Source organism: Cynoglossus semilaevis, chromosome 3 (assembly GCF_000523025.1).
Source record: "Cynoglossus semilaevis isolate Cse_v1.0 chromosome 3, Cse_v1.0, whole genome shotgun sequence".
NCBI lineage: Eukaryota > Metazoa > Chordata > Actinopteri > Pleuronectiformes > Cynoglossidae > Cynoglossus > Cynoglossus semilaevis.
This window is the reverse complement of record NC_024309.1, coordinates 11,808,591-11,824,618: the sequence shown is the minus strand read 5'-3', so window position 1 is coordinate 11,824,618 and position 16,028 is coordinate 11,808,591. Positions and strand designations below refer to the sequence as shown.

Sequence of the window (16,028 nt, the reverse complement as noted above, 5' to 3'; positions counted from 1 at the left end):
TAGTTGTCCACTAGTTTTATGCTTAACCTTAGACTTTTTAAGCTAACTTTGTCATATCGTTAATGAAGCATGAAACTTTTTTTGGTCATTTCTGTTGATTGTGTTTAGCACTTAGCAACCACTAGCATTTTATCTGTTATTCCAATTTGAATATGTGTAAATTTTACCCTCAATTTGGTGCAAACGTTTGATTATAAAACTGTTAAAATCATAGATTATGTTGTCGGTTGCTTTTTTTATTATTTTTTTGCACTACATTCTGACAGAGTATAACTACAAAACTGTATTCCTTGGTAAAAATGTAGGTCATGAGAGAAACAGAAAGATAACATCAACACTCGTGGGCAGATCATTCCCCCTCGGGTGTGCCACCTTGCAGCCAGTGAGAGTGGGAATATCTGGCAGGATCTGGGGAGGGGATTGCGGAGGCGAGCCTGAGCCGACCCTGTTCTTGTCTGTGCAGAGGTTGAGCTGGATGTAATTTACACTCGGCCCACCCCGGGGAGCCGCAAGAGGGGAAGGAGAAACCATTAACTCCCTCCTGAAGGCTGCCCTTCCCGCCCGGCGGTGAGTGTCGGCTTTCATATAAAAATGGATCCATTGCTATTACAACACTCCACCTCTCTACTGCCACCTCTCCACCGCTGCTCCTGCCTCCCACCATCTGACACTGAAGATGTTTCATGGATAGAATATAAAAATACACCCGACAGACACAAGGAATGAGGAGAAAAAGATGTTCAGGAAAGCATCGGGGCGAGGGAAGGCTGTCATGATTTTTTTTTTTTGCGCATGTCACAACATTAAAGCTCATAAGCTTTGTTGTGACAGAATGATTTCTAAGGCGGTTTCGTCCCATTCTCTGCTCAGATGGAGAGAGAAAGACACAGTAAATGGCTGGAAGTCATTTCTCCCTCTCTTTAGCCGCTGCTAGCAGCTTTCAATGAAAGTGTGGTAACAAAAGGCAGAAACTCGGCACCTTCTGTTTCTCCGACAGCTTCTGGCCTACTGTGCATCACAAAGCACCGGATTTGGCAGCTGATGTATGATGGATGTATTTTTGATTGATTGAATCTTCATATTATTTTTTTATCCCAACGTTTAATTTCCAATTTCATCCAAGGCGGAACAGATATTGGGATTTCAGACAGTCCTGGTGCTGAATGGTCGCAGATATACATATCTGTGATTTTATGGGGAACTCTATAACAAGGGTTTTTCCCGAAGTCGAAGAGGAAGCAGAGGGTGTGAAGGATGGACTGGAAATAGACAAAGAACCAGACCTACTTAAGTCTGGAAGTGTCAGAGCAACCTGGCTGCAAGGTAGAGAGAGACAATGAGCTGGCAGAGAGTGTGTGTGTGTTTGAGGCCACACTGTTTCTCATTAACCCCCTGATGTTCTACGAAGGCCTGTCTACAGTGCACTGTGACGCCAAACCACGGGCTAAAAAAAAAGAAAAGAAGTGACACTTCGTCCCAGCTTGAGAGTGGACAGGTGGACCAACACGGAGACATGGTTGCTTGTTGTCTGGTTATGCAAACGACATCTCAGGAACAAGACTTAGTGCCAGGATGTTTGCGTACGTCCGTACTTCCAGGTTGGCGTTAACTGGCACGGATAAAAGCAGATGCAGCAGAGCAGGAGGTGTGACGTGTCTCACTGAAGGACAACTGCAGCTGTCCCTGGGGCAGAATGCACTGATGCACACACAGATGTGCTGGGACACAGAGACAAGAAGACCAGTCTCCGATGGTGTGTTAATATGAAGCTACGACGCCTGTTTGTCACTGGTTCACTGCTGCTTTCAAGGAAGAACGTTTTTGTCCAATCGTGAAGCTTTTTTTTTCTTGGTTGACGGACAGAAACAGTTTGTGTCTCCACTCATAAATGAATCCAGTTGTTTAACATTAACTTAAAATGAATAAATTATTCAAAGTTACACCTGTTGTGTTTAATTAAAAAAAGGTCATGTCCTTTAAATACTGAATAGTCATTCCATTAATGAACCTCAATGCAGAACTACAGCATGCATTTCCTTTAACAGACAATAGGGGGCAAATTATGAGCAAACTAATGAGCATTTTGTGCGAATTCCTATTACAATTGTTGTCCTGGGTATTATTATACTTCCTAAGACAGTGAAGGCATCACTGGTTGTTCTCTCTTATCAGTCTGTATAGTAACCCTTTAAATAAAAGCTGTTTAATCTGAGACATGTTTAAATTAATCATGATTAATCACGATTATTTGGTAACTTTTTAGTGCAAAATATACAACTTTGATTACGATATTATATATTTGATTATATTATGCGAATTTAGCACATAGGAATGTGATTTACCACAATTTTCGACACTTGTCTCACACTAATCATCAAATGACAAGTGTAACTGAGCAATCTGTCTGTCTCTCCGTCCGTCTGTCCAGTCAGAAACATTGTGACACTGAATTCCTCCCGACTGATTATCTTCTGAACCCACCGACGCATCTTCTCCTCGCTGCTTCGCCCACTGTCTAATTGCAATTTAGTTTCAATCATGTGGAGCTGTTTATGCTTAGCAAAGCAAAGCAAAGCAATGCTGGGTAAATGTAATTAAAGCCAATTGATTTAGAGGCTGCTAATCAATGCAATTTGCTGCGACAAGGCGCTGGAAAGTAATAAGATTTAAGGCGAAAGTGATGCATGTGGCACAGGCCGGTTACTGGTGAATGAGTGAGTGAACAGAGGATGATGTTCCTGAGTGCTGCTGATATAGAGATAGCGGAGATTTCTAAAAATAGCTGATTTGTTAAGGAGGCCACTGACGTCATCTTCTCTTTGCGAACTCCTCTGAAACTCTTGCCTCCTTTGAAGACGACAGAGTCGGTGTTAGAGGTCACGTCGCTCCTCCCTGGTTCAGTCCGGACAGAAGCCGCCAAGGCTGAATCTGAATCTTTGATAAAACATCTCGTCCCGATCACGTGATTTCATGCACGTCTCTGCGTTAGATTGATCTCCACCCTGATGCAGTTCCATGTCGAATCCCACACGGCACATCACTCAGAGTCTAAATATAGATTCAGAAATATTCCACCGCCGTCGATGTCACCGCTGCTGCTGCTGCTTGGTTTTAAATAATTCCACTCTTATTAGACCGGAGGAGATACATCTCATCCCGCTCCCCCGGCATTCTGCTTCATGAAGTAATACAATTTCTTTCCCTGCTGCGTTCCCGCTCTCCCCAGAGTGTGTCACAAGCGATGACTTTAAACACCTCTGCTTTGAAATAACAGGAAATAAGGAAAGAAACGAAATTATGCCAGTGCCAAATCCGCTGATTTCTGTTCCGCTGTGAAAGTGAGACAAAAAGAGACAGATAGAGGACACACAGTCGTGGATCTCAGTGTGATCGTTGGATCCTCTCAGCCGTCCTGCTTTTGTCTCTTTCCAAAAGCTTAGACTGAGGCAAAGTCACAGAGTTTGGATCATTAGAACGCCATGCGTTTCCTTTTTTTTATAACCTCACATGCCAGCTGTCACTGAGCTGCGATCACACTCTGTAATGAATCACTGCTGTCGCATTGTGGTGTCACCTGGCAGGAAGTTGTCAAAAGACAGCGGTGGGATACAGGCTTCAGAAAAAGTCAAGGAAACGACAGTGGAGTGTCTTTAGATTTGGACTGTTCAAATGTGTCCCACCATATTGAGACAGTTGAGACAACGACGGACTCGTCTTCTAGCTTCTTCCAAACACAGTAGCTTGTTATTCTTTGGCCAACGTTGGCAGTTCCTTAAATTTCTTTGCGAAAACAGTGCCTATTTTATATAACACCAAGTTGTGGGCTGTGACCCAGAAACACTTGGTGGAGGACAGTCAGCATGTGGACTTCAAACCAATGGTAGTAAAAAAAAATCTCAGCCTCAGTTAAGAAGAATAGAGAACACGTCGTCTGAAATAGGTACGCAACGAAACCAAGAGAGAACAGAAAACTCGCCTGAAATAGGTACGCAACGAAACCAAGAATCTGGCGATACGTATCACGATATGGGGTAACATATATACATAATAATACATAATACAGTATATATTGCGATACTATAGGCGATATATTACATTTTTTTAAACAATTTAATTGTGGGAAAACTGCCAACACAGTAAAGACCTACAGTGAGATTTGATCTGTTCTGATATCAGCAAATTAATAACAAGACTAATGTCATAGTGGACAGATGAGGAGTTTACACCTCACTGAGTCACCTATTTGTTCAGACCTATATATTTTTAATTTACTTTATTTTATCAAAAAAATGGACAAAAAAAAAACCCTACATATGGTAGAAAGGCCCAGAGATTAAAAATACAGCAGGCTAAGGTCAGACAGGAACAATGAGCTGTGTTTCCACAGGGCAGTCAGTATCAGCTGGTCAACAGATGGTGGATGTTGACGGGCTGCTGGGTTCACTGGCCTGTTCTGTGTTCAGTTAGCAGGGGGTCAGCAACACACCCTGGGATGTTTGTTTCTGCCAGTAGCGTTTTATCAGACGCTAACACACATTCACACACACACATTGTAATGGCAGTAAAACTGCACTTATCATCATGGAGCTCTCACAGAGGAAAAATACACTATCAAAAAAAAAAAACACACAAAAACCTGCAGTGACTTATGAGGTGAAGGTATTTTTCACGTTCGATTTATGAGGTGAAGGTATTTTTCACGTTCTGTCAACATCCTGCTTTTGTGTGAATGAGACTGAAGGTCAGCGTGAATACACACCAGTCAAACAGCAGGTTTTTTTTGCATGTAGAGCATGTTGTGAATGTTATCAGGAGGAAAACATTATGGAATGAATGGACACCCACACACACACACACACACATACAGTTTGTAAATCTTCTTACCGGGAAGTAAAGCAGCAGCGCTCCACAGAGGATGGCCTCCAGCAGGACCAGACCAGACGCTCGGATGCTCTGAGAACAAGAAGGTGCAATAAACTTACAGGTTTAAGGTCACGGAGCTCTGAAACATCTTATAGTTACATATATTTTATATACATATAGGTCATATGTTTTTATTTCAATACTTAACGGTTCACAGCGTAACTGCTACAGCCCAGTGGTGACCCACGTGTGGAAAAAAAATAGTTTTATTCATCCTAATTCTTTCATTAGGTCGAAGTTTACAACATTTTTAAGTTTGTTGTCATCAACCAACCAATAATCTGTGATATAATATAGTTTTTCTTCATGTCATTTCTGCTCATTATATTCATATGGAATTCCAGGCATAATGAGATGTGATGTGAGAGCATCTTTGATTTAATCCTAGAATTTTATTGCGTGAAGTTTAAAGAGAAATCCTTGGTTAAAAGAGAGACAAATGGCTGTTCAGTTTAGAGATATTTTTCATACATTTTTGTCTAAATGACAAGATACTTCAGGGTCTCTCTATAATAACGGCAAACAGCTGCAGTTTTTCATTTTTAAAATAATTCATATTTGATAAAATGCAAGGCATTACTCTTTGGCATACCAAAATCCTGACTGATGTTTATCTTGTTAAAACATTATTAAAATATGTAAATCTAGGCTAATTCATTTGATTATGGATATTATATTACTTTAAGTCTGAAAGAGGCTCTTAAAGTCACTCTGATCAGATTAATGAGGATTAAATCAGCAGTGTTTAATTTATGACAAAGCCCCGGAGAATATAAGCCATTTATCTGTGTTATTAATGGAGCCAGTCTTTGTTCACCGTCGCTGATATAATAAAAGAGCATTTAGGTGTGTAAATGACACAGCAGCTCAGGAGGATGAGGAGGATTGAGACTTATTCCTAATTGTCTAATGATCTACGAAGAGGTTTATAATTAACTCCAGTCGATAATCTCAACACAATAGCAAAAAGAAAAAAATAAGTTTTTGAGAAAAAACCTGTTGCTATTTGTGATGCTAAAGAATAGTAAAAAATGGTAACAATCGGTCTTAACAAAAAGGCTTAGAGCCAAAAATCAATTAAATTAAAGAATGGATTACAAAATGGCTGGAAGTAAACTAAATTTACTGCATTAAAAGTATATTAAATATTAGCAGAAATGTGTTTGTAGACGTTGGTTAACACAAGAATTTCCCAAATATGGGATATATATATATATATATATATGTATATATATATATATATAATTTTTAGAGAAACAACTAAAAAGCTTCAGCTATTCTGACCACACACGGTCCAAAACATTTGATTAAAAAAAATAAACCTGGACCTAAAGATTCCAGATGCTACAAGTCTGTTCGAGCGCTTTTACCTTATTCCTGCGGAAATGGTAGATGACCACCATGCTGATGAAGACGATGAGCACGCAGAGGCACTGGAAGGAGAGAACAGCCAGACGAAGAACGCCGTCCTCTCCAACCACACAGGGGGCGTCGTCTTTACAGTAGGCGCAGCCTTTCTGACAGGGCAGACAGTCGCCAGAAGATCCTTGGTCCACGTTCGGGCCAAAGTCCGCAGATTTAACTTTTCTGTTAGTCCCTGTGAAAGACGGAAGCAAAAAGAGTGATGATGATTTTTTGTTTTTTTTAAATGTTATAGCCAACATCTGGCTCAGCTTTATCTCAAAATGGTTAGCCAGACATTAGCATCAATTAGCATAATAAAAGCTTGAAAAGTTAAAAATTGTCTCAATAAAATTCATTTTCATAAAAATTCATAAAATTCCTGAAGCCTATTATTATTTTAAAACATACAGTATATGTATGCGTACAAATGTGTATGGGTGTATATGTACATATATATATCCCTATAGTTGGACAGATGAAGACTATGTGGGTTTTTCATGGAGTTCTTATGGAAGCTTTAATGAAAACAGTCATTGTTGGGTAGATTGCAGGGATTTGGCACTAAAAAAAAAATTGTCTCCTTCTTCGAAACTGTGACTCTGCATGTCATTGATCCCTTCAAAGGACCATTTATCTCTGCTGCTGTGACTCACACCCGTCAGCTCAGTTTCGCTGCTCGGTTGTAGCAACACACCGGCTTCTCACCGACTCCTCTGCTTGAATCGTATTTAAAGGATCCACAGCAGAAGATCACGGAGAGACAAAGGAAAATGAAGCTTATTGGTTTCTCCTCTGCAGAGCAGAGTACAGCGTGTCCCCATGTGGATTTACAGGCTTGTTAATGGCCCTGTGGTGGAGCCCGACTGCAGCAGTGAGGCTTGTTAAAGGGATTTCCCCTGCTCTGTTATTGGCTTCTCATCTGTCTCACCCACATGTGCACACTGAGCTAAGACAAAGAAAAAAAAAACAGCAACACTAGTCTTTAGATTGTGCTTTTCACCGTCTGACCCTCCACTCAAAATATCAGAACAATTGCAACGCAACATGAATAGTTTTCTAAAAATCAGTACTTTTTTTTTCAAAACATTTTTGAGACATTACATCTTCTATCATGTGACCCAACGCAATTAAAAATAACAAAAGTATATATACATATATGGGTGTGTGTTAATTTGTGTGTTCTGGTGTTTATATTGAGCCACCCAAAAACTATTTAAAAAATATATATTTATTGATTGGATGACTCAGCAGAATTTCATGTATCTATCACTTACTTGAGAACCCGTTGACGGCCAGTCTGTTGGGATGGTAGAATCCTTTCCTGCACTGGCACTTGTACTTGTCCAGAACGAAACCATGACCACGCATGGGTAAACACTGTGAAGAGAGTAAAAAAAAAAAAAAAAAAAAATGTAAATTTTGAAAAGCCTTGATTTGATCTTTACAACTTAAACATCCTTCACTTTTGACCAACTTGACTGACAGCAAAACCAATCTGAGAAAACCCCTATTAAAAAATGTCAAAGCGATTTAAAGAAAGTGCAACAGGAGTGCGGAAGGTCTTGTGAAAAGGACAAAGGTCTAATTGTTTAACTTTGCTCTCCTCGTCTCCTGCTTCTCCGCGTCACCGTCCTCTCGCAACGTTAAATTAGCCCAAACCCCCAGCATTAGATTGAAAGTGTGATAAGAAAACAGACTAAACGCTGCAGAGACAACGGACACCCAGGAGTCGTCGGGGGCGTCCTTGGCAGACCTTGTGCTCTGTTTGCCAAATCACAAGACATAATTAATGTCTAAATTAGGAAACAGACTCTATTTCCTTCCATCACGTAAAGTTCCCAGATGAACGGATCTGGACCGAGGATGCTGACACAGAATCTCATTTTCTGAGTCACTTAATCGACATAATGTTTTTTTCTTAATAGCTTTTGAGTCCAGGGGCCATGAAAAGTACCAGTACTTTAAATGGCCCTTGACATGCCATTGAGTGTTTTTTGACCCGACTGTCAGAGGCGGCGTCTCTAAATGAAGCACCAGACGACGTCACGCACTTCACTGTAGAATGGACCCGGAGGATCTGAAACGGCAGCTATTTTCGACTGCCTCGCTCTTCAAGGTCCTGGCTAAGGTTTGAATGTGATAATTTCTCTCCAGCTCCACCTCCCCCCCAACCCTCAGTCAAAGCCTTGGAGAGGCTGGAGGAGAGGGTTTTCAACAGTGTGGGGGTAATTACCAGAGGTTAGTGTTCACCACACAAAGTTCCTCCAACTAATGCCAGAGAGAAGCTAAAGTGGTGCTACAGTGACGTGCTGAAGAGAACGAGAGAGACTGGAAAACCCTCGACATGTTAGCAATTGATCATACAGTACAGTAGTCTAGTACAGTTTAATACTCTATAAGTGAGTAAAAAAAATGTGTTGAATCTTCTGAAAGTGGTGTTTTTTGTTTAAAAATAATGACATTATTTACAAGAGCAAGAATTAATATCACATTGATATAAAAACAATGAATAGCCAACATGGAGGTGTACGGTGTTGTTGAGGTTAGCGCAGTTAGCTCACGTCATAACGGTAACCAGGTAACCAGGCTCAGACGGTGACGTCGTTTCTTTTCTTTCCTTTTTTTTCTTCTTTCATTATCCCCTTACATTAGGGCTGTAACGGTACGTGTATTTGTACCCGAATGTATTCGTGTACATTTGTGTACTTGTGTTTTCAAAGCGCGTCAAGGAGAACCTTGTAAAAGTCCAACTTCCGCCGGAACTCAATTGTGACGGAAACCAATCGCTCTCGTCACCGAGTGTACGGGGACGAGCCTGGTGTTGAACGGAAGAAACGACACGTTCGAGACAACGAGCAACGTGTGCGCGCTTGTTCTTAGACGCAAATCACGATCAAAATAACAATTTAAATATTGCTACATGTTATTAATTGCTATTTCATTTTAAGGCAACAATTAGCAACGTTTTTATTTGTAAGATTTGGGTAAAATACTGCAATATCTACACATTTTTAGATGTTGTTTAATGTTTTTGGCTTCGCTTTTAAGAAAAACTGACATTGGAAAGCATTTTTCTTCCTTTTTTAATAATATAGCTTTTATTTTGTTTTAAAAATGATTCCTGACACGAGATCTGACAGGGATGTGTCAACATCTGCGTGAACACCTCTCCCACTCTTGACTGCTCGGGAAACGGTTCTTAACGGCTAATTTTAAGTCAGCACTTCCTGTAGGTGTCAAGAACACTTCATTAAAGTGAAGCTCATCATCTGGATGTGACACTGTTGAGGTGGTGCATGCATGTAGCCCGTCATACAATAACGAAAAATGAGCTGTAAATGAGCTCTGTGGTGGAATGTGTCGGCTAAAGTGATTTCATGTTTGATTTCCCAGCAGCTGTCTCCTCAGGACAGGAGGCGCAGGCTGCAGCTCCTGCCTGCCACTCTTCATATGCAAACAGCCACAGACAGGTGTGTGTGTGAGTGTGGGCATGATTTTCGTGTGTGTGTGTGAATGTGAGAGTGAGAGAGAGAGAGAGGGAGAGAGAGACAGTGAGCCAGAAATAGCTCTGGCTGTGAATCCCACTCCTGCCTCCTGTGGTGATGGATGCAGGTCCTCTCTCCCCCTCTCTCTCTCTCTCTTGCCCCCCCCCCCCCCCCCCCTCTCTCTCCCTCTCCCCCCCCCCCCCCTCCCTCTCTGGACATGTAGGATGTGGAAGAAGCCAAAACGCCGCAGCTGCAGCTACCTGCCATCCGTCATGTGATCTCAGCGTAATATTGCAGTATAAATCATATAAATTAGCTCACTTAAAGGCACCCTGTGGACCTTTTGACCAATTGCGTCACATTTGATGATGAATGTATCGACAAACACACAGGAATATGACGGTGGCACAAACACAGGAGTAAATGGACTCAATACTGTTACATGTCTATCAGTGGTGGAGGCCCAAGAGAAAAAAAACAACACCTCAAGATACACGATGAAGGTTAGTTGTTCAATTTCATTTTTTTTATACTATTGTAAATGAACAATCACTCAGATAAAAGATAACACTAAGACATTTGACTCTCTTTTTTTGTTGTTGTTGTTTGGGTTTAAGTATCCAACAGCAAATGAAGAGATACTACAGAAAACAAGCAAACCCAGAAATACTGAGAAAAACCTTATAGTAACAGTTATAGTAATGAGTATAAGATGTCGAAATAAATGTATTCAATGACTGTAACATAATCTGAGAACAACAACAGAAAAAAAAGCAAAACAGATTTGCAACAAAAGAAAACGTTAAAAAAAAAGAAAGCAAAACAGATTTGCAACAAAATTAAAAAAACGTTAAAAAAAAATACCCCAGAAAAAAAAGAAAATAGATAATGAAAACGCAAAATGTTTACCTGGAATAAGATTAGATAAGGTAAATAAAATTAATTACCTGAACAAACTTAAGAAAAATATTTCTTCATTGTTCAGGAACACTTACAAATACAAAATATTTCTTCATTGTTCAGGAACACTGAGGGCTGGGACCACAAAAAAAACTCCCTCTTTCTCAGAGAGCCACTTTTGGTCTACAGACCAGACTTTGGACCAACCTGCTGTTATACAGCTCTTAACCATACATACATACATAAATAATGGAGGAACCTTCAGCTATATGTGCTGTGATTATACAACAGCCTTCTGTTATGCTGTCATGAACAGGGACATGGCGCTGACCATGGTGCTGACCTACTTCTCCACGCCTGCCGTACACAGTTAATTACCAGTGATGGTGTTGAGTTGATATCAGCTCAGGAAGCCACGTTGTCTTGTTGTGTTGTACGTGTGTGTTTCCCCCCCCGCCCCCATCCCCTCCTCTCTATAATGAGCTGTAGGCGTCCACGGTGCTGCCTGAGAGAAAATCATCACCACATCACTTTAACTGATGGTTAATGAGCTCCATATGATTGTGAAAACAGTGGTTGACTGCACAGGATTTATTCCGCCGTCGGAGCCGCTGCTCACGTGTGGTAATGTGGAGATAAATGAAACATGACAAAATGAAATAATGTCACTCTAGATCACATGACCCTGCGCTTTGTGACGCTTCATTTCTACTTTATGGTGGGTTCTAAATGTATGCCTGTAGCGCCGTGGGCAAACATACACTGTTGGTCAAATCCCAGCTGCGGCAGCTGTCACTCACACACACAAACACACTCACATTGACATGTCAATTGCCATGGTGACCGTAAACTATTAGTTTATGTAAATACTTTTTGAAATTTTTTCTTATTCTATTTTATTTTTCCATATTTTTGTTCTTTACATTTAGGAATGATAATAATCCCAATTACTCGTGATTAATCTTAATGACTAATTTAGCTTATTCCACAGTGTGACAGAATCTGATATTAAGACTTTTTATTTATTGAATCTTCACTCGTTCAGGTGCTTTAAAAGTAACTAGAACCACCGGGATTTTATATTCTCGCTTCAGTTTGAAAAGGAAACTACTTAGTTTTCTAATAAAACTGGGTGATAAATGTCAGACGGAGGCTTGTGTAGTGTGCTGCATAATTAGATAGTGATAAAATTGAATCCCGCAGAAGGAGAGCAGGATATAAAATGTCACACTTCTCCAATAAAAGAAAAAAACAAATATCACCATTTCAAGGATATAATTTCACTGTAGCTACACACGGACTGTACGGATGCACAAAAAAAAAACATCAAACACAGTTTCCCAGCATCACCTCTGTGTGACACCCAACGGGGAATTCAAAACAACCGTGGAAGTGGCTCTAATTAATGCAGAGGCCAAAGTCTTGACCAGGAAACCAGGAAGTAGCTGCGTCTTCTGGGTTAATTAGGGCCTGCTGAGGACCTGGGCTCTCCATGAAACCAAGACCACAGTCTTCTGGTCCAGCACGGAGCCTAATCAGCCACTAATAAGCCTGTGCAGGTATTTGTAACGATCCTACAGAGTGTAACCTGCACCCAGAGGAAAACTTATCAGACAGTAATTACAGACTGAAGTATAGATGGAGCAGGAAGAGGAGGTGAGGAGGAGAGGACTGCAGGGAGGTTTACACTGGAATAGGATAGAATACCAAGATGCTAAGATTTTTACTGTAAGTATCTACTGTGGCGCCCCCTGAAGGCAGCAGCCAAAGGAAGCTGATGAATTTTAAAAAACGTTTAGAGTACTCCAGGTCAAATCGAGAAAAAAAAACGATAACAGTTTAGAGTACTCCAGGTCAAATCGAGACTTGCTGTAGAAACAAGAGTAAAATCCCATAAAAGACAAGAATTAATAATTAAAGATTGTAAATTAAAATTGGAGGCTAAAATAAAAACCCGTGAATCCCAGGCATTTCTGCAGAATCTACGAAGGTTTTTGGATTCACCTTAAATACACAAAATGACATACGATTCAAGCGTATGGATTTTTCTCTCCTCCACTAACACACACTGATGATTCTGCAGCTGTCCTGCAGGTATCCATGAAGATCTGAGGCTCACGGCTCCTCAGCCTGATCTTCACCACATGAAAGAGAGACAGAAATCTGTTGATTAAAGATAAAAGATTTCACGTTGTTTTTCTCCGGTTCCAAAAGGTACTCTGTGTCCCAGAGGGAACGTGATCCTAGAATGTTTCGACTTTTCTATTCACCAACACAGTTTTCCCATTTACTGTATAGAGTCAGTAAGAACAAGTCAACCAATGACAGCCGGGTTCAGGGAGAAAAGAAAAGATGGATCTCCTGCAGGTGCAGCCGCCAACTCCCAAAATAGCAAGAATCAACAAACACCTCGTTCATTTCCCATGATCCTCTGTTCCCCTGCGGGCTCCTTAGTCAAAAGAATTTGTTCAAGCTCGAACCTTCTTTTATTCAGCACTCCTTATTTCACTCCCAGCGCACAACTCGGGTTTTGTTGCCGCGTGGATTATTGCGAGTGTCAGCTCTTGCTGTGCATTTCACTGTGTGAGCAGGGTCTAAATATGAAGCCGTACACTTCCCTCTGACACCGGCGTAAGCTGCGAAAGTGATTAGGAAAGCAGAAGAAAGTGTTTGTGTTTCTGGTGCCGGCTCCATGGCAGTTAAGCTCCCTGTGGGCCGGAGTGTTTATCGCACTGGTGTTCAGGCTCTGGTGTTTGGACCGGACCCAGAGTTAGTCCCCGACTGTCCGGGCAGCTCTCCCTCCACTAGCCCCTACTGGTTGACCTCATTTGACAGGCTGGCTGGTTGTCCAGCTGTCCCTCTGAACTAGGACACGATTGTCCAAACATGGACCAGCTTCTGTGTCTTTCTGTCTCATCCTGTTCATACATGAATGAGTTGGACTTGTGTTGATGGTCACCTATCACTCCTGAAAGACAGTGTCTTCATTGCTGTTCCTTCCCTCCGTCTGTGGCGGAGCAGAGGTTAGCGGTAGCACGTCAAAGGAAACGGTGGCGTTGTTATTAACGCCTCGGCAGCTCTAATAAAAAGGACCGACTGCATCACTGATCAGCGAAGGAGTTGTTAAACATTTAAAAAGCATCCGAAGGTTGAATTTATCCTATTTCCTTTTAACCAAATGTCCTCATCAGCTCCGCAGCATAATCACAGCTTTGGTGTGAACGCTTCAGAATAGATCATTAGCAATTAGCCTATTTATAGGCTCCTGAACATGCTCTAATAGGCAGCGTGTTAGGGGGCCCAGTTAATGAGGACGCTTCCACCTCCTTTTTTCTCCACCTCCGCCACTGATATGAGAGCTGGAGGCTGGTGAGGTCAGAGGTCAGCCGCAGAACTGGAACTGCTGCTGCCACTACCACTGCTGCTGCTACCATGAGTGAACTGTAATAATCCCTGCACTGCCATGATGCCATGTTTCAAACAGCAGGGCAGGAATTCCCTTCACACACACACACACACATACACACACACACTAAAACCTCTTTTCTATTTTTATCAGTAAATATGCAGCAGAGCTGGGCCGTTGAAGGATCAGCTGTTTATCTCTGAACGAGTGCAGAGGGAGATCTTTGAACAACGGAGCAGTTGGAGAAACCAGGACATTAACTGCACGTTCTGCTGCTCAGCTCAACTGGGATGTGTGAGCACAGGGTCGGGGACAAAGTTTAGACTCGGGTGAAGAACTACGGGTCTGAAGAAAGACATGTTTAAGAATCCCACGTCTAACTTTTCTTGCTAAATTCTACCATTTCTGGTTCGTAAATTATCTAAATATGCTGACTAAGTATATTTCTGTACCTTCCATATATTTCTGGATAATTCAATAGCATTTTTGTTTATTTGTTTTTTATATTTTCTTGCTAACTTTTAGCCTGTCTCTCTTACTTAAATTCTGAATCAGCTAATGCTAGGCTAAATTAAAAAACATTGTGCTGCTGACCTTAATTTGTTAAAATGTTTAATTAGTCTTGGCTAGACAGTTTAAATCTTACCTTTGAGGCGAAAAGTTACATATTTTTTACCTCACAATTAGCTTATTCTTAGCTACTGTGGCTAGCATTTAGCTATTTTTCTTTTAGTAACATGTGGCCTCAGAGGAAACCTTCGATTGTTCAGTCCTTTCACAACTAATGGTTAAAACCTAAAACACTGTCTATTGATCTGTTTTTGTAACAATTACAATGAAAAGTCAACAATTCTTTCGGAGAAACCGAAGCTCAGTTTATGTCAAAACACACTTTAACAATTATTTCTCTACAGAGATTTAAACCAAACAAACAAACATTTCACAGCAGGTTCTAACAGTGTTACTGTTAGTTGTGAAATGTGAAGTACGCTGGAGAAAATCCATCATTTTAAACGATCGCCACTTCTCTCCCAGAAAATGATTGTCGGCATGAAAAGACGACTCATTATGGGGCAGAACGAGGCCTAAAAGCTCCGTATGCAAATGCAGCATCAAGGCTGATGTGCACATCAGTCATTTTTGTGACACGGCGGCAAATCAGTTTTCACAGTTTTCTCCTCAAATGCATCCCTGTATGTTTTTATGGGTCAAACGAATTAACCTGAAGCGAGGAAATTGACTCATTGAAGAAAGAACGGGAGCTTTTATAAAAATAAAAAAAAATCAGAAATAATGATTGGGTTTGGTGAATAGTTTTGATGTCGACAACTGCGGCGGCAACGTGAGCTCGGCTGGTCAGTGAGCTGAGCAGAGAACAGATGTCTTGTTTTATCATGTTTATTTGTACGGCTAAAAACTAGAGTTTTTTTAATCCTGCTGACTCCTAAAACAAACGTCCTGAGAAAAAAGCATATATGTAATGATGTAAAGTTTCGATTTTATTCTCATAATCTTATGATATTATGAAGTGTGGTGATGATAAAGGTGTGTTTTTGGAGCATTTTCTCTCTTTTTTTTCTTCATATCTCTTCTGCCTACAGTCCCTCTGTTTTCCTCTCTGTTTTCTTCCCTCTGCTCTGCCTCCTGGATCACTCATCCATAACATTTGCCTCCATCCCAGTGTGGGCTGGCTGCACGCTCGGCTGGGCAAACTGCAGCTCGAGAGGCAGGAAGTGAGGCGAGGCCAGGGAGTCGACTCTGTCCGACTGTCTGGCCGTCCGCCCGGCAGCGGCGGCGGCATGTGTCAAATTCAAAAGCTTGAATTTAAACGGTGGCTTTTAAAAAGCTGTGAAGACGGAAGGGAACGACAGGGAGGGCGTGGAGGAAGGGGGCGGGGGGGACCCCGACGG

At 41.3% G+C, this 16,028-nt stretch overlaps 1 protein-coding gene across 1 annotated transcript in view; it reads right to left on the bottom strand.

The window, feature by feature from the left end:
• gpr158a (G protein-coupled receptor 158a) overlaps nt 1–16,028 on the bottom strand; it is a 54,354-nt gene that overhangs the window by 18,271 nt on the left and 20,055 nt on the right. The window contains exons 6-8 of the mRNA XM_017031806.2: nt 7,602–7,704; nt 6,294–6,520; nt 4,885–4,953 (exon numbers count right to left, since the gene is read on the bottom strand). Coding sequence (XP_016887295.1) covers nt 4,885–4,953; nt 6,294–6,520; nt 7,602–7,704 — 399 coding nt within the window. The remainder of the gene's footprint in view (nt 1–4,884; nt 4,954–6,293; nt 6,521–7,601; nt 7,705–16,028) is intronic.